The sequence below is a fragment of the Cyprinus carpio genome, chromosome A5, assembly GCF_018340385.1.
Source record: "Cyprinus carpio isolate SPL01 chromosome A5, ASM1834038v1, whole genome shotgun sequence".
NCBI lineage: Eukaryota > Metazoa > Chordata > Actinopteri > Cypriniformes > Cyprinidae > Cyprinus > Cyprinus carpio.
Window position 1 is genome coordinate 27374088 of NC_056576.1, and position 24000 is coordinate 27398087.

Here is a 24000-nt window from a genome sequence, read left to right on the forward strand (position 1 = left end):
ATCAGTAGTTAACAGACTTAAGGGATGTCTCATGTGACCATAGCCAACCAATAGGGAGAGATTTTTTAATTGTTGATGTGGCCGAATTCCACCATTAAAAAAATATACTAGGTGGACTAGTGATAAAGGGTGGCAAACCGGGCAGGCAGTGGCAATTAAAAACTGGAACTACCAAATAAGGTATAAAGATAAAGGTATAAAATGAGTGCGCGGGCAGACAGAAGATTCAGATGCGGTGCCCGTTATCTCGGCTTTGTTGCTTTGAGTAATAAAGTCTATATTTTGACATCTGGAACTCTGTCTCCCAAGCCTTATTAATCTGACTGAAGAAATTCATCATCAGCCCCGAGACACGACAAACTGTGGAGGGGAAGATTGGTTTAAAAAGCTCAGATCAAGAAGCAGCTTTCATTACAAGAAGCCTGTAACAGTCCAACCTACACCAAGAAGTAAATCAAAACGCCCACACAGAAAAGAGCTGGTGTCAGAAAGAGAAACTGATGATTTAAATGCCCCTACAGGGAAGGAGAACGAGGCATTAATTGCTAAGGACAGCACTGCTGAATTTGAAAATTTTGAGACAAAAGAGGGAGAGGGCATAATTCAGACAAATACAGATGGAAAGTCAGAAAAATGTGGGACAAAAGATTATACTAATGAAGAAGGAAATGAAATGCTGTTTGAAATCATGAAAAGTAACAGTGGCAGCCAAGTAAACACTGAGCAGAACAAATCTCAAGAAGAAAATCTTGAGAGAGAAGATGTGCCGGTGCCTAATGAACAGGAGGAGGAAGATGTTTCCAATGTACATGAGGAAGCAAACCCACTCCAAAAAAGAAAAAATGAGGGAGCCACAGAAGGTGTGCAAGGAAGTTCTGCTGATGTGGAGGAAACGGCAGTGGAAAGGAGAACCCTGAGAAAAAGCGAGCAAGTCAAGGAGGCAGTTATGTGACAAACTGAAGTGACATTTACAGCAGATGATGTAGAGTTGAGATCAGATGTAACTGTAGCAGTTTTTGGGGGTAGTAATTTGGGTGAAAAATACTACAAAAAATCCAGAAAAATGCTGAAAGGACTAAATCAGCTGGAGATTGTAATGCACATGAAGCCTTAGAGCCAGATGCAGATGAGGAGGAAAAACAGATCAGATTATATAAAACCCAGACAGATGAGGATAATGAAGAGGTTGTGACAGAAGAAACAGGTGAGGAAGCAACAGAGCAACATGTAGATCTTGAGTCCAGTACAAATGAGAGTCCAAAAGAGATATTCACATCTGCAGAAAAAGGTGAAGAAAATATCTCTGATGATGAGAAAAGGTCTTGTCATTGAAAAGCATGTTCTTCAGAGTAGCTCAACTACCAGACGAAAATCATTGAGGCTACAAATGCATGAACCCAAAAAGCAAACTAAGGAAGATGAATCAGATTCTGAATCAGAAGTACAACAAAAAACACCAAAACAGATACATCAGAGAAAAAGAAAAACCATAAGTGACTCAACACCTGCACGCAGATCAAAACGCCATGATAAGGCAAGAATTGTTTAGCAGATTTGTGGCTCTTGTGTTATAATAATCCTACTAATCACTAAATAAACGACCATACTATAAAAAAAATAATAAAAAATCTACTACAACATCATACACAAAAAAAATAAAACAAAATATATATATATATATATATTAGAAAACAGGTGTTTCTTGAAATAAGGATTTACTGGTAAATTAAGCATGTTTAAATTTATAATACCTTTAAATTTGACACTTTTTTTCTATATTATGCATTGCAAATTCAGGTAGTTTTTAATGTATAGCGCTATTTTTATATATTCCATTATTACCTTTGATTTTAAAGTCAGCAAATTCAACTAAATACATCAAGCAACAGTCCACTGCATTCAGTTTGGTTCTGAATGGGATGCTAAATTAAACATTGTTCCTCATTTTCTGAGTACACAGTTGGAAGTGTTTTCTGTGAAACATTTTTCCATTGTGCATTATGTACTTCCTTTACATATAGTCTACCTTTCAAATGTGAGTTTGTGACATGTTTTGTGACTGCAGTGTCCCAAATGACAGAGAATCTGCCCCAATGGCCCTTGTTTTTATTGCTAAGAAAGTTGTATTAGTCTTGTGTGAATCTCACAGCAATATATTTTGTAACTACATCCTTCTTAACACTATTTTTAGATATTTTAAGTTGCAAATGTTTGTGAATGTGTAATGCTGTGGGTTTAGTGTTTATTTTACACTCCACTCTGTTAGCAGAGCAGTTAATGCAGCTTTACATTTCATCAATGCTGAAATGCAAAAAGAATTCATTTTTCTTTCACTTCTGTGACTGTCCTGTGAAAAAGTTTCCCTGAACTGTGATTTGTCAGTTATTTGTTTTTAAATGTTTAAATAAAGTCATTAATTATTAAGATTATTTGAACTTGTGTAAATTGTATGCTGGGATAGGCTTCAGCATGCCCCATGGCCCTACAAAACAAGAGGTTTGGAAAAAGGAAAGAAAAAGAAAGAAAGAAAAAAAGGTTTGTTTCACACACATATAGTGTTTGATTTACTTTCTTCTTATAACCAACGCTCATAGCAAAGTAGCTCACATAATAACTAGGCATGAAATGTCTTCAGTCTTATACAATAGCCCCAAAAAGTAACTTTAAAATTCATAAACTTTAATTTATTTTGCACAATAAAATGATAAACTAAGTAACATCAAACAAATGATGCACGACTAATTCAATTACTTACCAATTACAATTACTTTGATCCCAAGGGGATGTTTAGTGGATATATGAAAGTACTTCACACAGCTGTCCTTTCAGAGTGTTCAGGTTCAGGTTCAGGTTCAGGTTCATCATCTCATTAAACAGACAGTACAGCTTTTTATTTTATTCTGGAGAGTTTATCTCTTGTATTTTTATGGTTTGCCTTTTCTGTTATTTTTTATTTAAAATAAATGTTTTTGATATCAAAGTATTGTTCATAGTTTACGTTCCCCAAATACTTCTTGTGCCAGTGTATAGCAAGGGATTTTTATTTATTTTTATTAGTGTAGGAATGTTTGAACTTTTATTTTGAAATGAGGGTAATACTGCCCGGAAACACAAGAGTGCAGATTACATACCGTGGGTTTATTTACAAGTTTGAGTGTTCTTAAAGTGAAGACTAAAGCTGTCGCTTATGCCAGAGACACGGCTGAATATTTTTGATAAGGTCAAGTTTTAGCGAGGGTCGGTGTTTATTACTTTTTGCAAAAAGACAGCACATGCAGTCGCGAAAGCAGCAGTGTTGACATACGACTGCGAAACTCTTGAGAAATTCACAACTAAGTCTAACAGTACAAAGGTAAATAAGCTAACGTTACATGTATTTACATAATATGCGAAATGCATTTTCCATGCTTGATCCTGCGCGTTTGTATATGCAAAATAAATGAATATGTATGTAGTATTAACGGTATGTTTTACCTTTATGAATGAATGAATGAATGCAGTCAGTCAGACATGCAGTGTGTGAAACTGCCCATCAGTGTGAGAGTGGAGATCAATCTGCTGCTGATGGCTGTCACAGGTTTAGCGCTCGTCACCAGACTATATGGCATTCACTTTCCTAGGGCTGTAGTGTAAGTATTCGTTTAATTATTATTTATAGACATTATTATTATTATTAAATTTGTAAATGAAAAGAAATGCACATATGTACATGTCATGTCTGCATACCTGTACAGGTTTGATGAAGTTTATTATGGACAGTTTTTATCTCTGTACATGAAGCAAGTGTTTTTCATTGATGAGAGTGGACCACCTTTTGGCCACATGGTACTAGCTTTAGGAGGTGAGAAGATTTATTTATTTATTATTTAATAAATTACATTTTATTTATGTATATTTACTAATGGATAGTATTTATCTGTGTAGCATATTTAGGAGGATTTGATGGCAACTTTGTTTGGAACAGAATTGGAGCAGGTGATCATCTCACACATGCTGGGTTTATGTTGGGTTGACACAGCCTGTTCATGTACAGGGGGAAGCATAAATATGATTTTAATTTTAAAATTTCAAAATGTTTGTGTGTGTGTTATTAGCATTTTTTATTTTTATAATTAAATGATTTAAAATCTTGTTGCCCCTTGGTAGTTTGCTGATGGTTGAGAATAACACAAACTGTTTTGGCACAGTCTTTCAGGCTGTTCTGACTGTTTTGCAAATTACTGCTTTGCAGTGTCCTAGCATCCAGTCAGTACACCTTAGTGACCATTAAACATGGTCTACATTGCATGAAGCTACATGACACACTAAGACTTATAACCTTCAAATCATTGTGAATGTTCAGGCAGTGCTTCGTCAAGACAACATTTCAACTTTCCTCTTAATTTACATAAAACAGGCATTAGTAATTGCATTAGTCTTATTGATTTTTACTTTCCATTGTTGGGTCCATTGTAGAGTACACCAGTAATGTTCCTGTTTGGAGTCTTCGGGTAATACCGGCCTTTGCTGGCTCCTTTTGTATACCACTTGCTTATCTTCTGGTGGTGGAGCTCGGATATTCCCATTTCTCAGCATTGGGGGCCTGTATGCTCCTCCTCATGGGTAAGTACCTACAGTGGGGAAAATATTTATTTGATCCCCCTCTGATTTTGTAAGTTTGCCCACTTACAAAGAAATAAAGGGTCTGTAGTTTTTATGGTAGGTTTATTTTAACGGATAGACAGAATATCAACCAGAAAAATCCAGAAAAAACACATTATATAAAGGTTAGAAATTGATGTACATTTGAATGAGTGAAATAAGTATTTGATACCCTACCAACCAGCAAGAATTCTGACATAAGAAGTTACTCCTAATGTCAGCTCGTTAGTTGTATAAGACACCAGCCCACACAATCTGTATCTTCCATTCCAACCTCTCCCACCACCATGGGCAAGACCAAAGTGCTGTTAAAGGATGTCAGAGACAAAATCGTAGATCTGCACTAGACTTGAATGGGCTACAAGACCATCAGCAAGAAGCTTGGTGAGAAGGAGACAACTGTTGGTGCGATTATTCAGAAATGGAAGAAATACAAAACAACCATCAATTGGCCTCAGTATGGATCTTCGTGCAAGATCTTCCCTCTCGGGGTAAAGGATGATCATGAGAAAGGTGAGGGATCGGCCCAGAACTACACGGGAGGAGCTTATTAATGATCTTTAGGCAGCTGTCACCAAGCAAAACACTGGTAACACACTACGCTGCAGTGGACTGAAATCCCGCAGCACCTGCAAGGTCCCCTGCTCAAGAAGGCACATGGACAGGCCTGTTTAAAGTTTGCCGAAGAACATCTAAATGATTCAGAGAAGACTTGGGAGAAAGTGCTGTGGTCAGATGAGACCAAAATTGAGCTCTTTGGCATTAACTCGACTCGCCGTGTTTGGAGGGAGAAAAATGCTGACTATGACCTCAAGAACACCATCCCTACAGTCAAGCATGGAGGTGGAAACAGTATGCTTTGGGGCAGTTTTTCTGCTAAGGGCACAGGACGACTTCACCACAATGAGGGGCAAATGGACGGGGCCATGTACTGTAAAATCTTAGATGAGAACCTATTTCCTCAGCCAGAAAACTGAGGATGGGTCATGGATGGGTAAATGACCCGAAACATAACGCCAAGGCAACAAAGGAGTGGCTCAAGAAGAAGAAAATTAAGGTCATGGAGGGGCCTAGCCAGTGTCCAGACCCAAAAAACATAAAAAATCTGTGGAGGGAGCTGAAACTTCAAGTTGCCAAATGACAGCCAAGAAACCTTAAGGATTTAGAGAGGATCTGTAATGAGGTCATTTCAAGTCATTGCCTGATGGTGGTTTTTCCTGCCTGTTACTGACGGTTAAATACTTTCATTTTATTTTTACAGAAAACTCCTTGATTGTGCAATCACGCTTTATGCTGCTGGAGTCAGTTTTAATCTTTTTCCTGCTGTTAGCAGTATTGTCTTACCTTCACTTTCACAAAGCACGCAAGTAAGAATTGGCTAATAACTCTTTTATCAATTTAAAATCTGCATTGTCTTGTCAACCTTCTGTGACTAATGATATTTGTCCACTTCCATGGTTGTATATGCGTCATGCACTTTCTCTTCTTTCAGTTCATCTTTTAGGTGGTTTTGGCTCATGATCTGTGGGGTCAGTTGTGCATGTGGAATTGGGTATGTACGATCATAAAAAGAACATTATTTTTGCCACTTACATTTTCTTCAGAAAGTGTAAAAATCTAGTTTCACGTGCTCTGCAAATTAAATTTAAGCAGTTCCAAGTAGTTAGGTTTTCTTTTATTTGTCTTATTTTACAGGGTAAAATACATGGGTATGTTCACATACTTTTTACTGCTAGGCCTGACAGCTGTACACACCTGGCAACTTATTGGAGATCGAACCTTAAGCCACGTGAGTAGCAGATAAGAAAATATCCATTGGTTTATCAGAGTTATGGGTACAACATTATGATTTTGTGATCTGTGTGAACAGGGCAAAGTAGTGGTCCAGGTTTTGGTTCGCTTCCTGGCTCTTGTGGTGTTACCAGTCATCATGTACATTGGATTTTTCTACGTCCATCTTACCCTGCTGTATCGCAGTGGACCACATGACCAGATGATGAGCAGCGCTTTTCAAGCAAGTCTAGAGGTACAGATTAATTTCAAATTCAACTTCAAGTTAAAAATTTTGGAGTTGGTGAGATCCTTTAAACACAGTAAAACAGCAGTATTGTGATATATATATATATATATATATATATATATATATATATTTAATAAATTTTAAATTGTCATTCATTCTTGTGGTGGCAAAGCAGCCATTACTCCAGGCTCCAGTGTCACATGATCCTTCAGAAATTGTCCTAAAATATTTTTTATCATTATCAATACCGAAAACAGTTGTGCTGCTTAATATTTTTGTGGAAACAGCATTACATTTTTCAGGATTCTTTGATAACTGGATTGATAAAACAGCATTTATTTGAAATAGATTTTTGTTACATGTTTTTACTGTCACTTTGAATAATTTAAAGCATCCTTGCTGAATAGAAGTTAGAATTACTGACCCAAAATTTTTATTGGTAGTGTGCATAATGAATTAAAACAGATTTTGTTTAATTCACAGTGTAATCGTCACCTATCTAAGTGGTCAGCATCTCCTTTATTTCTCCCGTTTCTCCTATAAAGGGTGGTCTAGCGCGGATCACTCAGGGCCAGCCCTTGGATGTCGCGCTCGGCTCACAGGTCACTCTTCGCACTGTGTCCAGTAAACCTGTTCCATGTTGGCTTCACTCCCACAAGGTTAACTATCCAATCAGGTGAGACATTGGGACTCTGTCTCAAAGCTGTAGGTTCAAGGTGACATACTGTAATCCTAAACAACCACATTTTCATGCTGATCTTTACTAATTATCTATGCTTAAAGATATGAAAATGGCCGTGGTAGCTCCCACCAGCAGCAGGTGACCTGCTATCCTTTCAAAGATGTCAACAACTGGTGGATTATTAAAGACCCTGGGCGGTATGTACATTTAAAAGAACAGTTCACCAAAAAATGAAAAAAATAAATAAATTGCTGAACATTCACTGACTATCAGGCATGCAAGATATAGATGAGTTTGAGAAATTTAGCACTAGATCACTTGCTCACCAATAGATCCTCTGCAGTGAATGGGTGCCGACAGAATCAGAGTTCAGCAGCTGATAAAAACATCATTAGTCCATCAATTAACAACTTTTAGAGTGAAACGCTGCGTTTATAAGAAACAAATCTATCAAGATATTTTAACTTTAAACTGTCACATCTGGCTTAAGTAACAGTCCATAATCCAAAATAATGCTCCTCCAGGGAAAAAGTCCATCCCCTGTTGTCCTCTCAGTCCACTGGCATATTGATTAAATCCTGATTTTATTATTTTAGCCAGAAACAACTTTTTTTAAAGATAAAAACGTCTGATGAATTTAACTGATTGACTGGAGTTTTGTGAATTACTTGTGGATTTATTGTGCTGTTTTTATCAGCTGTTTGGACTCTCATTCTGACAGCATCCATTCACTGCAGAGGATCAAGTGATGTAATGCTAAATTTTTACCAATAAGAAACAAACTCTACATCTACATTTTGTATGGCCTGAGGGTGAGTAAATTATCAGCTAATTTTAGTTTTTGGGAGAACTATCCCTTTAATGATTATAGCATTACTAAAAATATTTCTGTGAAATCGTATGGCCCATATGTGGGCTGCAGCTAAACATTTTACATGAATTGTATTATAATTATAATTTCGAACCCCAGGCACACTCTCGTGGTCAGCAGCCCACCCAGACCTGTCAGACATGGCGATATTATTCAGCTGCTTCATGGAATGACTTCTCGCTACCTAAACACGTAATATAATTCCACCAACATCAGATTTGTTAAAGTTACATTTCATATTAATGTTTTTATTAACATTAATATCAATTAATATACATTTTGTCCAATTATTCTGATGAGATTTTTATTATGAATTAATAATAATTATAATAATAATGTTTATAATATTTTTCATAATCTATTTAAGATAGTAGTAGCAATAACCTGGCTATGCTTTGTTTTTCAACATGATGTTGCAGCCCCCATGAGTCCTCATTCACAGGAAGTGTCTGGCTACATTGACTTTAATGTGTCTATGCCAGCTCAGAATCTCTGGAGAGTGGTAAGAGCTGAGACCCACATGTTTATAATACATGTTCACATGTCCTAAAAAATATATTTTATAATGCATTCTTTTCATTGCACTGTAGGACATAGTGAACAGGGAGTCTGATAGAGAGATCTGGAAGACGATTTTATCAGAGGTGCGACTAGTCCACGTGAACACTTCAGCTGTTTTAAAGGTTTGTATAGTAGTACAAAAAAACATAGGCATAATGATATACAGTCTTAGAAAAAATGTGGTAACTCTATTAAATTTTAATTGAATGTATGTAGAAATACATGGACAAAATCACATACTTTTATGACACAACTTTTGATGACAGAATTTACATTTTTGTAAGAGAGTTAAGAGAGTTATTTATACCTCTTTTGTAATGTCTTGCAGCTCAGTGGAGCTTCTCTGCCAGAGTGGGGTTTCAAACAGCTGGAGGTGGTTGGGGATAAGATTTATAAAGGTTACCAGCAGAGCGGGATGTGGAATGTGGAGGAGCACCGCTATGGCCGAAGTATGAGAAATAACATCTCTATATGATTTCATTTTGCATATGTCTTCTTTATTTGATTAAACACACATCTGTACAGGTCAGGAACAGAAGGAAAGGGAGTTGGAGCTGAAATCACCTACCCACAGCGACATCAAGAGAAACCTCACTTTTATGGCCAAATTTCTTGAGCTGCAGGTGAATATTAAATATTAATCATGATCTTAAAGTGATTGTTCACCCAAAAATGAAAATTACCCCATGATTTACTCACACTCAAGCCATCCTAGGTGTATATGACATTCTTCTTTCAGATGAATACAATTGTTGTTATATTAAATAATGTCCAAGTTAATCCATGCTTTATAATGGGAGTGGACGGTAGCCCATAATTTGAAGTCCTAGCTTCCGCTAACTGTCTCACACGCGTTCACGAGAGAGTGGCATCCAGTGGATGATGTAGGACATAGGCGTAGCATAAGCTCCATTGAGAATATGCTAGTCTTGCGAGAAACAAGTTTTGTTTACAGCAAAGTAGGGCTGGGCGATTTTCCCTGATTTTATCAATTAATTCAAATTTATTGCTTTGCCACGATTTTATTTTTTAGAAATCTAGGAATCGTGATTTTGAATAGAATTATTACCAAATGTTAAAATTAGACACTTTGACAATATGCCAGTCATAACAGTAAAGAGAAAAGAATGATCCAACTGCATGTCGGCGCATGTAATTAACTGCTCGCGTGTGATGCGCTCTGTGAAGAACCATAAATATAGCGCTAAGCGACATTCACACAGAATGCACTTTTGTGTTAACAAAGATGCAACGTGGGCAGTGGAATAGGGGAATAGGTAAAACATGCAAGAAGATGGGAGTGAACTTCTTTTAACTTGAGCGCTGTTTTTTTAGAATGGCATTTCATGCATGAGACACTGCAAGAGACACGAGCGCAACAGACAAACACATCCATGTTTACACAGAAAAAACAATGGAAAATCAGCGCAATCGAATAAAAAAACCTGTAAAGAACTACTACTGTATGTCTGATATTTCATGTTTGCATCATGATGACAGGCTGAAAGCTGCTGTTGTTTTTTAAAAGAACATTTATAGTTAATCTAGCCTCTGAAATTCCTTCAAGTGAAGAGAGTTGGTAAGTCTGAAATGGTGCAGGGAAGACAAAATGGCCACCGAGCGCTCCCGAGAGAGTTGAAACCCACCCCCAGATGTGTTATAGACTGACTTGGGGCAAGAATGCTCTTCTGACACTTGGCCCTAGGGACTCCAGGTGACGGAGCAGCTTGTCTATATGGCCGACTACATAGTCCTGTGACTGAGCTAAAATCATCCAATCATCCAGATAGTTGAGAATATGCATCCTGCTCACTCTGAGGGGGGAAAGTGCTGCATCCATGCATTTCGAGAAAGTGCATGGAGCTAAAGCCAGCCCAAATGGAAGAACAGAGTACTGGTGACATGACATTCAGCCAAGTATGGTGACCTATACTCAGAATTCCTGCTCTGCATTTAACCCATCCAAAGTGCACACACACACACTGTGAACACACACCCGGAGCAGTGGGCAGCCATGTATGCTGCGGCGCCCGGGGAGCAGTTGGGGGTTCGGTGCCTTGCTCAAGGGCACCTCAGTCGTGGTATTGCCGGCACGAGACTAGAACCCACAACCTTAGGGTTAGGAATCAAACTCTCTAACCTGCTTCTACTATAATTAACCTAGCGGAAGCTAGAGATTAGGGTTTATAAAGTTGTAAATATGGATATTTTTCTTAGACAAATGCATCGCTTCACTTCAGAAGGCCTTTATTAACCCCACGGAGCTGTGTGGAGCACTTTTATAATGGATGGGTGCAATTTTTTTCTACAAATTTTGGGCTACCATCCACTCCCATTAGAAAGCATAGATTAGCCTGGATATTATTTAATATAACTCTGATTGTATATGTCTGAAAGAAGAATGTCATATACACCTAGGATGGCTTGATGGTGAGTAAATCATGGGGTAATTTATATTTTTGGGTGAACTATCCCTTTAATGTTATGATGTCAATCTTCAGAAAAGCCATTTAAAGTTGATGTTGTAGAATAAACACAATGGGCCTCATTCATGAAACATTTGTGTATATATATATTTTTGTAAAGGTCAGATTGGATAGTTAAATATGTGTATGTTAATGAATTCCAATCATTAATCATTAGTAAATAATTAGCATATTTTCCACCTATGAATTACAGCTTTGCAAATTACGTATCTAGGAATGGTGTCAATACTTTGGACTCAATTCTCAGGCTTGGCTAGTTATATTGCATAAATGCATAAGAGACTAAGGTTATATGCCTAACAATAAATGAATAAATGAACGTGTGTCCACCAGAGCGTTTTTGGCCAGCTGACATAATGCCTGGTGCTCTTCTGAAAACGACCAGCTGGTGGTGCTTGAGAGAGCTTAGGAGGCATTGCATTTTTCTGGAGTGACGTGTTGTTTGCTATGATTTGAAATATTCACTGCGGTAACATGTTACGGGTATCTTATTTTGAAGAATATTACTGAATATAAAAATGCAGTAACCAGCAATATTAAAGGGGTCATATGGTGCGATTTCAGTTTTTCCTTTCTCTTTGGAGTGTTACAAGCTCTTAGTGCATGAAGAAGATCTGTAAAGTTGCAAAGACTAAAGTCTCAAATCCAAAGAGATATTCTTTATCAAAGTTAAGACTCTGCCACGCTCCCCTGAAACGGCTCTTTCTAACACGCCCCCACATCTCTGTCACTATGTGGAACTATTTGCTTAATGCCGCCCAAATGTTCAAGCAAAGAAAGAATGCGTGGTGTAAGTAACCGCAGTTAGTGTTGAAGCAGCCATGTCAGGGAGATACTGTGTGTTTCTAGGCGAAAGCAAAAGCACTTTATTTGGCCTTCCGAAAGTAGATGCATTTAGGAATCTTTAAGTTTACTTACAACAGAACAGCAACCGATTTTATGGACGATCGTTTCATGAACCTAGGAGAGGAGGTAATTCAGACTTTGCTATGACAATCTGGCGCTTCTGAATCAGCTACTGTAAGTATGTTTTGTTATTAGTTTAAGTATTTGCTATTGAATGTTCAAATGCGGAGTTTTGCCAATAGCATCTACACGTCGCATGTGTTTGTGAGTGAGAGCGAGAGAGTCAAACAGTGGAGTTTTTACTTCAGAACGACTTTCCGAATGATTTACACAAAAATGAGTTCTTCTCGTTTTTCATGAATGAAGCCCATTTAATGTATGTTTGAGTAACAGTGGAAGATGCTGACTGTGAAGAATGAAGAGTCCGAACACAAATATAGTTCATCACCTCTTGAATGGATAACAATGGACACCAACATTGCATACTGGCTTCATCCTTCAAGTAATGTATGTCAGCATCATTCTGTTGGTTTTTGTATTTGACAATGATAATGCGACTAATTTAATATTTTCTATTGTTAATACAGGCACAAATTCAATTGATAGGGAATATTGTTAATTGGACCATTGCAAATCTTGCACTGGTTGTTTACTGTCTTATGTTTCTAACCTACTTACTAAGACGACGGAGAAAAGTTGAAGACATTCCTCAAGGTACTGTATGTGCCTGGAGCTACCATGAGCAATAATAGTAGAGATGTTTGCTTCACCATCACCATTTATTAACTGTTCCTTTCCTGTTTTTTCTTCTCTCTTAGACTCTTGGGAGCAGCTGGTTTTGGCTGGTGTTATTTGTGTAGGAGGCTGGGCAGTGAATTACTTGCCATTCTTCCTAATGGAGAAGACTCTGTTTCTGTATCACTATCTTCCAGCGCTCACCTTCAAGATCTTGCAGATACCTATAGTCGTAGAGCACCTGTACATCCATGTATTGAAGTAAGAGTTGTAATTTCTGTCTGAAAATCATCAGTGTGTCAGTCTGTAAGATTTGTAATGTTTTTGGAAGAAGTGTCTTATGCTCACCAAGGCTGCTTTTATTTGATCAAAAAACAGCGCAAACAGTAATAATGTGAAATATTATTACAATTTATAATAACTGTTTTGTATTTTAATATACTGTTCAGCAACCATTACTTCCAATTTTTAGTGTCACATGATCCTTCAGAAATCATTCTGTGTTGATTTAATGCTTACGAAAAACAGTTGTGCTCCTTAGTATTTTTGAGAAAAATATAGTTTTTTTTTTTTCAGGATGCTTTGAAGAATCGAAAGTTCAAAATAACAAAATTTTATTATAATTTACTGCATCCTTGTTGAATAAAAGTATTAATTTCTTCAAAACTAATGAATCATGGTGTATATGAATGAAAACGGCATTTTTATCATTGTATCACTCCAGTGTAAATCCAGTCTCTGTGCTCATATTTGTATGTTATTCTCTTTTCTCAGATCCCCAGCTCAAAGGAAAGCATTTGGTGTTGTTATTCTGGCAGTCCTTTGTTCAGTATATGTGTCCTACCACAACTTGAGTCCTCTGACCTACGGCCAGCCAGCATTATCGTCAGACGAGCTTGCTGCACTGCGCTGGAGAGAGAGTTGGGATATTCTCCTACGAAAACGCTGAAATCCATTTTTCTTTAAAAACGCGAGCTTCAATAAGTTCACAATGATGTGAATGCTAAAGCCAAGGCATCTGGTAGTGCTGTTGGCTCTCCAGAGAGCTGTGAAATACGGTTTCTAGGGTCTTGTACCCAAACACAAAAATGAAAAACTCTACAATGAGAACTCATGGTGCTCAATCTCAAAACTCTAAACCAAATTAGTGCTTAATTTATCATGCTTTTATGTTTACATATCATTCTGTTCGTATGGCAATTTTATTGCATTTTTTTAGGGACTTGTTAAACTAATAAGATAGGTTGCATTTATTTAAATTTGTTTTTATTTAATCCTTGCACAACACTAAACAATGAAACTTGAAAATATGGAATAAACATTTTTCTATCCTCAAACTTTGTATTAGCCTATTCATAGCAGCCATTATTTACATGAATCCAATAAGATAGAATAGATAAGCATGCAAATGTTGAGTGGAGTGAGCACAGTTGTTCATTTAAAATGTAGTGTTCCTTCTCTTTGAGGGTGTTTAATACCTCTGCTTAGACTGTCAGTGTTCATAAATATCTCACTGGCATTCAGAGTTTTTAACTGACTCTGCCAGTGATCGTGCCACTGCTGCAGCTGCCTTTCCTGAGCGTCACACTCTTGCTGGGCTTTGATCAGCTCCTCCTGAACCCTCTGCCCATAGTGCTGGGGGAAGAAGACAGTCACACAAGCAGAACACTTTCAGTATTGCTCTTGTCTTGCAGCAGAAGGTCAGTCTGTGTCTGGTAGAGTGTAGTAATATTCGCTTTCTTTTGTTCAGCATCTGCTTTTCAAAGAAATTCAGGTATGAGTCAGTAAATGAATGATTATCAATGCAAAAACAATGCAATAAATATATATACAAGCATAATAATAATATATAATATATACTTTTATATACAACATATACTTTTTTTATTAGCAAACACTTACATGAAAAAAATCTGATTACCTATTGCCTATAATTACATTCATATTGCTTGTAATGCGTCAACACTGATCGAGACCCTATCAAACCTGTGCTGTGGCACCATCTACATTTACATCCCACTTGAACCTCATGAATGGTTATGAGGTTGTTGAACTGGAAAAGTAAGGCCTCCGCCAACCTAGCAAGAGCAGTGACAAATTCTTCTGCATTTCTGAGAGCACAGGCCTGTCCAGAAACAAGAAGACCAAGTTTAACTTTTGTGATTTTTTAAAAAAAAAAAAAAAGCAATAAAAGCTATACAGCGATTATTTGAGTTAAAGTTTGAAACAGTAAATCTGTAACCTGTACTTCCTGTCTGGTATTCTGGATGGCTTGTCTCTGCTCTGTCTGTCTCTTCTCCTCAGCCAGCAGCAGCTGTTTCAGTTCTGTCTCACAGGCTGGATGGCTCAGACGCACATGCAACTGACCACTGTGTTCCCTCTATGACAGCAGCCCACTAAACAGAACAAACCTAGTTACTACTCTTTATGAATAGCTACGGTTGCATGTATGTGTTCAATATTTTGCATATATATAGCGTGGATAACAGTCTCTTGCATTGTGACAGTTTAATGGCATCTTCCTCAGAGTGACTACATGGGAGGAACTTGAAAGTATAGTATAATTTCCTCTGCTCCCACCATTGTTCTGCATTTGTTCACATACCCTCTTTTGTTCACTCCGCTGCTGAACTAGTTGAAACCGGTGTTGAATTTGTGTCATGCTTTGCATCAGCTTCTCAAGATATCGATCTATTAGTTTAGAAAAAAGCTTCTCTGGTACGCTGGACAGAAACTCCTCAATGGCCTTCAACTGCAGCTGAAATTCTACACAGAGCGAAAAGTGTCAAATATCGTCATAAATATTAGAAATGCACATTATTTTGTCTCATAATCATATCTCTGTTATTGTTATTACAGGATTGCAAGGCAGTATGGTACTGATATTTCAAAAACATTGTATTTTAACTGTCCGTCATCATATTTTCCAAACCTATGTGAGTATTTGTCTTCTGTTGAAAATAAAAGAAGATATTTTGGAGAATGTGGGTAACCAAAAAAGTTGGAAATATTTTAAATGATTTTTGGGTGAACTATCCATTTAAGTTGTTACACAAGGAATACTGTTTCCAGTTATAAGCCTCTACTCGTTTCAATTGATAATACCATCTCAAAAGCCATTAAGGAGTACTGTTTATTCGTAACATATTTAAGCTAGGCTTTTAAAAACTCAGGGCATACAATACAGTCTCCGTTCTCACTGTTTCAAGGACACCAATGTTTTAACAATTCATAAAAGATGAATAAATGTTTTGCCATTTGAGATTTCAGTATGATGAAGGTTAGGATCATGATTTTTCAGTAGTATAGCACACCGTGACCGCCTTTATTTTTTTATTTTTTATTTTTTTATTTTTTTGACACATGATAGAGCATCTGGACCCGGAAACAGTGACCTGTGATGTCAGACTTAACAATCGTATAGCATCATCATCGGTGAGAATCATATGCATATTGCTTTCTAATTGGTCTACTTTTAGGGTAATATTCCATGGGTTAACCTTGCAGCCATCTGTTGTGGTAATCATGTGACTGGCTCTGGTAGATGGTAGGTCTTTTGTGTATCTCCTCTGCACACTGATTAAATGTCTCCTGCAGTTGCTCAGGCCAAGTAATGGGGCGGCACTCTTTCTTCTTATAGAACTCCTGATGGTGACACATAGCTCAGTTGCACTCCAAAATCAACTGTTTTAACATCTTATTTGCTAAATACAAACCGACTGTCTTAATATTTTTTTCATAGTACCTCTGCCACCAAGAGGAGAATATCATTGGCTTTCTACAGAATACTGGTGATTGAGGCTTTAAAGGGAACACTTAGAAATGCAAAAATATTCAAAGAATGTGAAATTAACATGGCAAAACATTATATAGATAAGCAGGTGCACTGACCTGTCCTGCTGCTCTTCAGGTTCTGAGCCAAAAATAAGAAACTTTTGGAGAACCTTCTTAAACTGACAGAAATGTTTCAAAGAAATTATTAAACATTTTGTATCATAAATGATGTCCATTTTATATGATCACTAAATGTAAAGTATGCTAATTATTATATTATTACAGCTCATTTTCTAAGTGTTCAGATTTTTTTTTTTATTATTATTACTATATTATTACAGCCTATATTATCAAATTACTATATTATCACAGAGACACAGCCACTTCTCTAATGGCATTTCCTAAATTTCTTTCTCTGATCATATTTTAAATGTCAAACCTCTGTGCGGTCACCGACTCCACTGACTTTCTGCGCAGAGTCTCTATTCCAGACTGACTGGGGCTCTTTCCTGACCTCCAATCTGATCCAAGAGGGGAGTTTAGCCTTGCTGAAGGCAAAGAATTTACAATGTTAAGAAGAACCCACAAAAACTAGTCACACATGAGTGTAAAAAGGCAACCTAATAACACCACAACATCAGTATTAAATGATGAGTCCACATAAACAATCCAACCTGCTGAAGGGCGTCTTTCTATTGGGTCAGCGTTTGCCTCCTTGAGGTGTTGTGCTTTGCCTACCCTGTTTGCAGGAAACAGACATTATGTACGTCATGAAAAGTAGATTATTTCCTCTTTTTTTTTTTTTTTTTTTTTTTAGTTTTCATTGGAGCACTTTACCTAGACAGCACTTGTTCTTTAACAGTCGCCCCCGACAAGTGATAACAAAGTGATGAATCTTTTACAAAAATCTACAATCTACAACAATGATATCAGTGAACATTTAAAATTTAAGGACACTGACTTAAGTAGGCCTTTTATAACCCCCACCACCGCATCATCCAGGAAGGACACTCCAATGCCGCTAGAATGGAGCAGACCATCTCCATCTGGACTGCCTTTTTTCCCCTGTTTACGGGACCTGGGCTGAGCTGCAACTGCAAAAGCCCCCTGAAGCAGAGTCTTCAATCGGGGGACAGCCATAGAGGCATCCTATAAAAATATATAGACTATTATCATTCATTTCTGTAGGGATTACATTTCAATATGCCTATAGCATCAGAATATGTAATGGCGTACCAAGAAGCAGTCAAGATACTGACACCTCTTCTTTAGTTCCTCCATCAGAGAAGTTGTTAATGGTTATCTCCACTATGGTTACAATCTACAATACAAATATTTTCCTGTAGTCCAGTATTATAATGACATAAATGTAAATCTAATAATATATATGGTCGTTTACCTTCTTATCGGAGCTGGGTTGATCATACTTAGCAGTCATTTCCTTTAAATTAGTCAGCATGCTGTCAATTGTCTTTTTTTGCATGTTACTCTTTTGCATGCCTAAGCAGGTTAATACAAATTCAACAGATTATGAATGGCAGACAAAGGGATGGAAAATAAATGAGTAAATTATATACTTAAAATACCTCGCTTTTGATCTGGACCCTCGTGTTTGTAAAAATTTGTTGCACTTTTTCAAGAAACATAAGATCAATAGCGAGGAAACTGCTTTTCTCCTCAAACTTCCTGAGTTTGTCTTTGGCCTGAGGAAAAATCTATTCTCACTGTAACTTCCTGTCAAAATAATAAATCTTAATGTGTGATCACTATGATCGACTTATGAGGTGAAAATCTCAACCTGCTCCAGACACTTTGTCCGCCCCCCCCCCCCCCCCCCCCCCCCCCCAGAAAACAATCTTGTGAAAAAGACAACAATGATTATTAATATATTCAAATTTTATGTATCTAATTCACTACAAAACACAACACTGATAATTACTTATTCAGAAAATATCAATGACATACTTGAAAGATCTCATTATCTGAACATTTGCATCCCTCAGGCCCTCCAATGTAAACTCTGTCTTCAGTCTGAAGTCTCTTTGTAAAGTCTGGATGATACTGATGTGCTTGTTCAGGTTGGTTTGAAGCGAGGTACGAAGTTTATTTATCCTGTGAAAAAAAAATGGGCAGAATAAGTAGACTGTGTATAAACTGTACACAGAATTACCACTAAACAGTTTCATTTATTTACTTTTCAGAATTAGTGGCAAAGGTAAAATCTTAGGAAGTCTTCGGTCAGATTATTTTGCTGGATCAGTAACTCCTGTACTTCTGTTCGGCAGTCTTCTAGGACACCCAGTATACCCTTGCAGTGTCGATCCATGTGTTCTCGATGTAGCACTAGTTCAGCTGCCCAAGTAATAAACAACAGTTATGAAATGCCAGACTGAAACATTTTACCTCTCTCTTGTGAAAAAGAAGTATTCTTAATTGAATTGAATGTGTACTTGTAGTATACTTCAATCCTTAAGGTATATGTATGTATATATATATTATATATATATATATATATATATATATATATATATATATATATATATATATATATATATATATATATAATATATATAATATATAGATATATATATATATATATATATAAAACCTTAATTAAATAATAAAAAATGTACCTAAAAAAAATCCTACTTATGTCAAAAAAAATAATTAAATGTCCGAAAACATTACATTCAGTTATTTATTATTATATAAATATATTATTCCTGTAATAAATACTCTTTTTATAAATATGCTAAAGCAAGGGGTGTTACACTACTCCAAATAAGTAACAGCCAAAATTGCTTTGGATGTCATGAGGGGACAAACCTGCTCTGACATTGTGAATGTCCATCTGTATTCTTGCAGCACGAGGTTCATGGAGCTGCAGGCGAAGTTCCAGCTCAGCTTTCAGTTTCTCTTTTTTGGCTTCCACAACAGTCACAGTGTTGGTTAGAGTAATATGAACCCTCTCTTCCAGATGGCTAAAAATTTTTTGTCTTACACTTTGATGGAGCAACACAACAGAGTTTTTTTTTTATGTTAATTTCTTTTGTTATGTTACCCACTTTTACAGGTACTATATATATATATATATATATATATATATATATATATATATATATATATATATATATATATATATATACAGTATATGCTTGCAGTTCTTTCTGTTTACTTTTATATATAAACCGAAATAACTGCAAGCAGAAGTAAATTATAAAAAAGAGAACATGGAGTTTTTTTTTATTGCACAATTTTCATTTCCGATTCAAATTTCATCACTTATGCTTGTGGCTCTCATTTTGTTAATTATATAAGTATGCTGTTTTCTTGTAATATCAATAAATAGTGGAAGAACATGAGGTAGACATCACTGTGAACAACCAAAGCATTATTCCATCCTATCATTTCTACTGTACACCTACTCTTTTAGAAATGAGACAATGAGAGCCTTTGGGTACAAAACCAGCTTGGTATTCTTAAGGTCTGTCTCCAGTTCCTCATCATGGGTAATGTGACACTCATAACAGTTATACCCATTTCCTTTTGCAGTAGTGAGAGTCTCTTTGGTTTGAGAAACTGAAAATTCTAAAGCCTTAAAATCTTGATCATCCTAAGAATAAAGAGGAAATGAAATATTTAAGCAGACACAAAATAAAAGGGGTAAGTGTATGTGTCATTACCATTGCACTGGATGAGCTGAATGTTGAGCTTCCTTGATTGTTGAAATGTGGCCTTTGTGTACCTCTGTGCTTCACCTCAAGCTCTGTGTTCAATCTTTCATTTTTAATGCTTTGACCTGAGTAAACACCAAAATAAGTATGATAAATGGGTGGTTCAGAGGCAACAGAATAATACAGTTCCTCGAGATTAGTTTTCAACTGACCGAGTATAAGAGATGGATAAAGTTGGCAAAAATCCTTTGAGTCCTGTAATCAAAAATAAAGTTTTTTAAACAATGTTTGTCTTTAAACAAACAGAGATAACAGCATGTTCTGATTGAATATAACATGAGAGTACTGACATAAATCAATACAAATAATATAACACATCCATAAATTATGAGTTATGAGCTTATATTCCACAATGTGGAGAGATTTCATTTAAAGCACAGAGGAAACAAAACTTACATCAAGTTTTTCCAAACAGAGCTCCGTTTGTGACTGGCACTGGCCAATGAAAGGTAGTATCTCCATGTTAACAATATTCTGTATCTCGTCTGAGGTGAATCCGCATTTGGACACCTCTGTCTGTGTGTAAACAGTTGAGAATACTGTTGCATTCCTGTAGTGTTTTGACAATCGAGATTAAAGAGATCAACCTCTGCCAAACATACTTGCCAGTTGTTCTGAAAGTTTTTCTGAAGTTTTTCCATTGTGGCAACGTGAATGCATTCTGAAGTAAAGGAATTTTTTCAAGTGCACAAAGTGACAAAGAACATGCATTACCATTGTATAATACTGGATTACTGTAACAAGAAACACGTTGTCTGACCTATTTGCTCATTGATGACAGACAGTGCTGAATACCACTCTGCAACTGATAGCTGTATGCTGTCAAATCAGAGATGTTTTCAATGTTTTGCATAAGGCTTTCAACGCTGTCATAATGCTCTGACAATCTAAGAAGAATATCCTTTCCTGTCTGTCTAAATAAAGGTTTGAAACCCTAAATGCAGAAATGTCACAATATAAGACACCTTTGAGAGATATAATTAGTAATACTGCTACACTGATTAAACACTAGATGGAGAATAGATTAACTGGGCTCTACATAAGAATACACACATTTTGGCACTAAATATAGAAGTGTGTACCACACTGATGCTGGAGAGATTCTTTTTTTATTGATTTTTTAATGAATACTTTCAAGTAGCAAGGACGCACTGACAGTAAAGACATTCATAATGTTACAAAATATTTGAAATAAATGCTGTTCTTTTGAACTTTCTATTCATCTAACAATCCTGAAAAAAGTATATTACTTTCCACAAAAAATATTACACAGCTAAATTGATATTAAGATGTGCTTGTCTGTTGTTGGACTAGGAAATGCATATAAAAAAGATTTATGTGACACTGGAGACAAAAAGTATTGCTGCTAAAAATTACATAAAATTACATAAATTACATGTAAATAAATTACACTTTAAAATATTTTCAAATAGAGAAACTTTTTTTTTAAATTGTTTTATTGTATTTTTGATCAAATAAATGCAGCCTTGTTCAGCATAAGAAACTTCTTTCAAAAACATTTTAAAATATATTGTATTACAAAAAAGAAAACATTTATCTCCTATCACTATGTACACATCACTTGCATGCACTTTCCTCTACGCAATTCTGTCTTTTCAGGTAACACTTTATTTTTACAGTATCTTTGTTACACCTGACATGTTACATGCACTAGTACTAACAGTATTTTATGCATAATTACAAGCAACTAATTCTAAGCCAAACCCTAATCCTATAACCTATAGAAAGTACATGCTGTGCATTACTCAGTACTTATTGGTGTGATTACACTGTAGCAAAAATTGCCTTGAAAAGAAAAGAAAAGAAAAGAAAAGAAAAGAAAAGAAAAGAAAAGAAAAGAAAAGAAAAGAAAAGAAACTATGATACAAACAGTTCAGCATCACTGAGACTTTCAGTTTTCACCAACAGTGTCTGAAAGACCCCAAACCTCCTCACTATCATCCTGGTCCTCACTTCTTTTTCCACCAGAATAAAGTGTGTTCCTATCAAAGGCTTCGGTCAGATTATTTTGCTGGATCAGTAACTCCTGTACTTCTGTTCGGCAGTCTTCTAGGACACCCAGTATACCCTTGCAGTGTCGATCCATGTGTTCTCGATGTAGCACTAGTTCAGCTGCCCAAGTAATAAACAACAGTTATGAAATGCCAGACTGAAACATTTTACCTCTCTCTTGTGAAAAAGAAGTATTCTTAATTGAATTGAATGTGTACTTGTAGTATACTTCAATCCTTAAGGTATATGTATGTATATATATATATATATATATATATATATATATATATATATATATATATATATATATATATATAAAACCTTAATTAAATAATAAAAATGTACCTAAAAAATCCTACTTATGTCAAAAAAAATAATTAAATGTCCGAAAACATTACAATTCAGTTATTTATTATTATATAAATATATTATTCCTGTAATAAATACTCTTTTTATAAATATGCTAAAGCAAGGGGTGTTACACTACTCCAAATAAGTAACAGCCAAAATTGCTTTGGATGTCATGAGGGGACAAACCTGCTCTGACATTGTGAATGTCCATCTGTATTCTTGCAGCACGAGGTTCATGGGAGCTGCAGGCGAAGTTCCAGCTCAGCTTTCAGTTTCTCTTTTTTTGGCTTCCACAACAGTCACAGTGTTGGTTAGAGTAATATGAACCCTCTCTTCCAGATGGCTAAAAAATTTTTTGTCTTACACTTTGATGGAGCAACACAACAGAGTTTTTTTTTTTATGTTAATTTCTTTTGTTATGTTACCCACTTTTACAGGTACTATATATATATATATAATATATATATATATATATATATACAGTATATGCTTGCAGTTCTTTCTGTTTACTTTTATATATAAACCGAAATAACTGCAAGCAGGCTTTCAACGCTGTCATAATGCTCTGACAATCTAAGAAGAATATCCTTTCCTGTCTGTCTAAATAAAGGTTTGAAACCCTAAATGCAGAAATGTCACAATATAAGACACCTTTGAGAGATATAATTAGTAATACTGCTACACTGATTAAACACTAGATGGAGAATAGATTAACTGGGCTCTACATAAGAATACACACATTTTGGCACTAAATATAGAAGTGTGTACCACACTGATGCTGGAGAGATTCTTTTTTTTATTGATTTTTTAATGAATACTTTCAAGTAGCAAGGACGCACTGACAGTAAAGACATTCATAATGTTACAAAATATTTGAAATAAATGCTGTTCTTTTGAACTTTCTATTCATCCTAACAATCCTGAAAAAAGTATATTACTTTCCACAAAAATATTACACAGCTAAATTGATATTAAGATGTGCTTGTCTGTTGTTGGACTAGGAAATGCATATAAAAAAAGATTTATGTGACACTGGAGACAAAAGTATTGCTGCTAAAAATTACATAAAATTACATAAATTACATGTAAATAAATTACACTTTAAAATATTTTCAAATAGAGAAACTTTTTTTTTAAATTGTTTTATTGTATTTTTGATCAAATAAATGCAGCCTTGTTCAGCATAAGAAACTTCTTTCAAAAACATTTTAAAATATATTGTATTACAAAAAAGAAAACATTTATCTCCTATCACTATGTACACATCACTTGCATGCACTTTCCTC

At 35.9% G+C, this 24000-nt stretch overlaps 2 protein-coding genes and 1 pseudogene across 2 annotated transcripts; 2 read left to right on the forward strand and 1 right to left on the reverse strand.

Moving 5' to 3' along the window:
- Nucleotides 1-286: 286 nt before the first annotated feature.
- On the forward strand, nucleotides 287-1503 carry LOC122145174 (the record flags this gene model as incomplete). Its single annotated transcript, XM_042757402.1, has 1 exon — nucleotides 287-1503. A coding segment is annotated over one exon (666 nt), but the record flags the coding sequence as incomplete, so codon positions are not given.
- A 1578-nt stretch (nucleotides 1504-3081) lies between these two features.
- Nucleotides 3082-14135, forward strand: LOC109085499 (protein O-mannosyl-transferase 1). Its single transcript, XM_019100039.2, has 20 exons — nucleotides 3082-3352; nucleotides 3501-3629; nucleotides 3735-3841; nucleotides 3925-3975; nucleotides 4456-4602; nucleotides 5903-6008; nucleotides 6134-6193; nucleotides 6337-6430; nucleotides 6512-6667; nucleotides 7207-7337; nucleotides 7445-7540; nucleotides 8314-8406; nucleotides 8620-8716; nucleotides 8805-8897; nucleotides 9104-9224; nucleotides 9301-9398; nucleotides 12501-12614; nucleotides 12695-12821; nucleotides 12926-13103; nucleotides 13617-14135. The coding sequence occupies exons 2-20, from the start codon at nucleotides 3511-3513 to the stop codon at nucleotides 13789-13791; spliced, it is 2163 nt and encodes a 720-aa protein (XP_018955584.1). The 5' UTR covers nucleotides 3082-3352; nucleotides 3501-3510; the 3' UTR covers nucleotides 13792-14135.
- Nucleotides 14136-14271: 136 nt separating this feature from the next.
- Nucleotides 14272-19644, reverse strand: LOC109085505 (annotated as a pseudogene).
- Nucleotides 19645-24000: the final 4356 nt, after the last annotated feature.

Excerpts from the sequence above, each read along its gene's own strand:
- LOC109085499 (XM_019100039.2), top strand. The coding sequence starts at position 3,511 with ATGCAGTGTGTGAAACTGCCCATCAGTGTGAGAGTGGAGATCAATCTG. Across the intron at positions 6,668-7,206 it reads CTTTTCAAGCAAGTCTAGAG|GGTGGTCTAGCGCGGATCAC; the intron begins GTACAGATTAAT and ends TCTCCTATAAAG. Across the intron at positions 8,717-8,804 it reads CTCAGAATCTCTGGAGAGTG|GACATAGTGAACAGGGAGTC; the intron begins GTAAGAGCTGAG and ends ATTGCACTGTAG.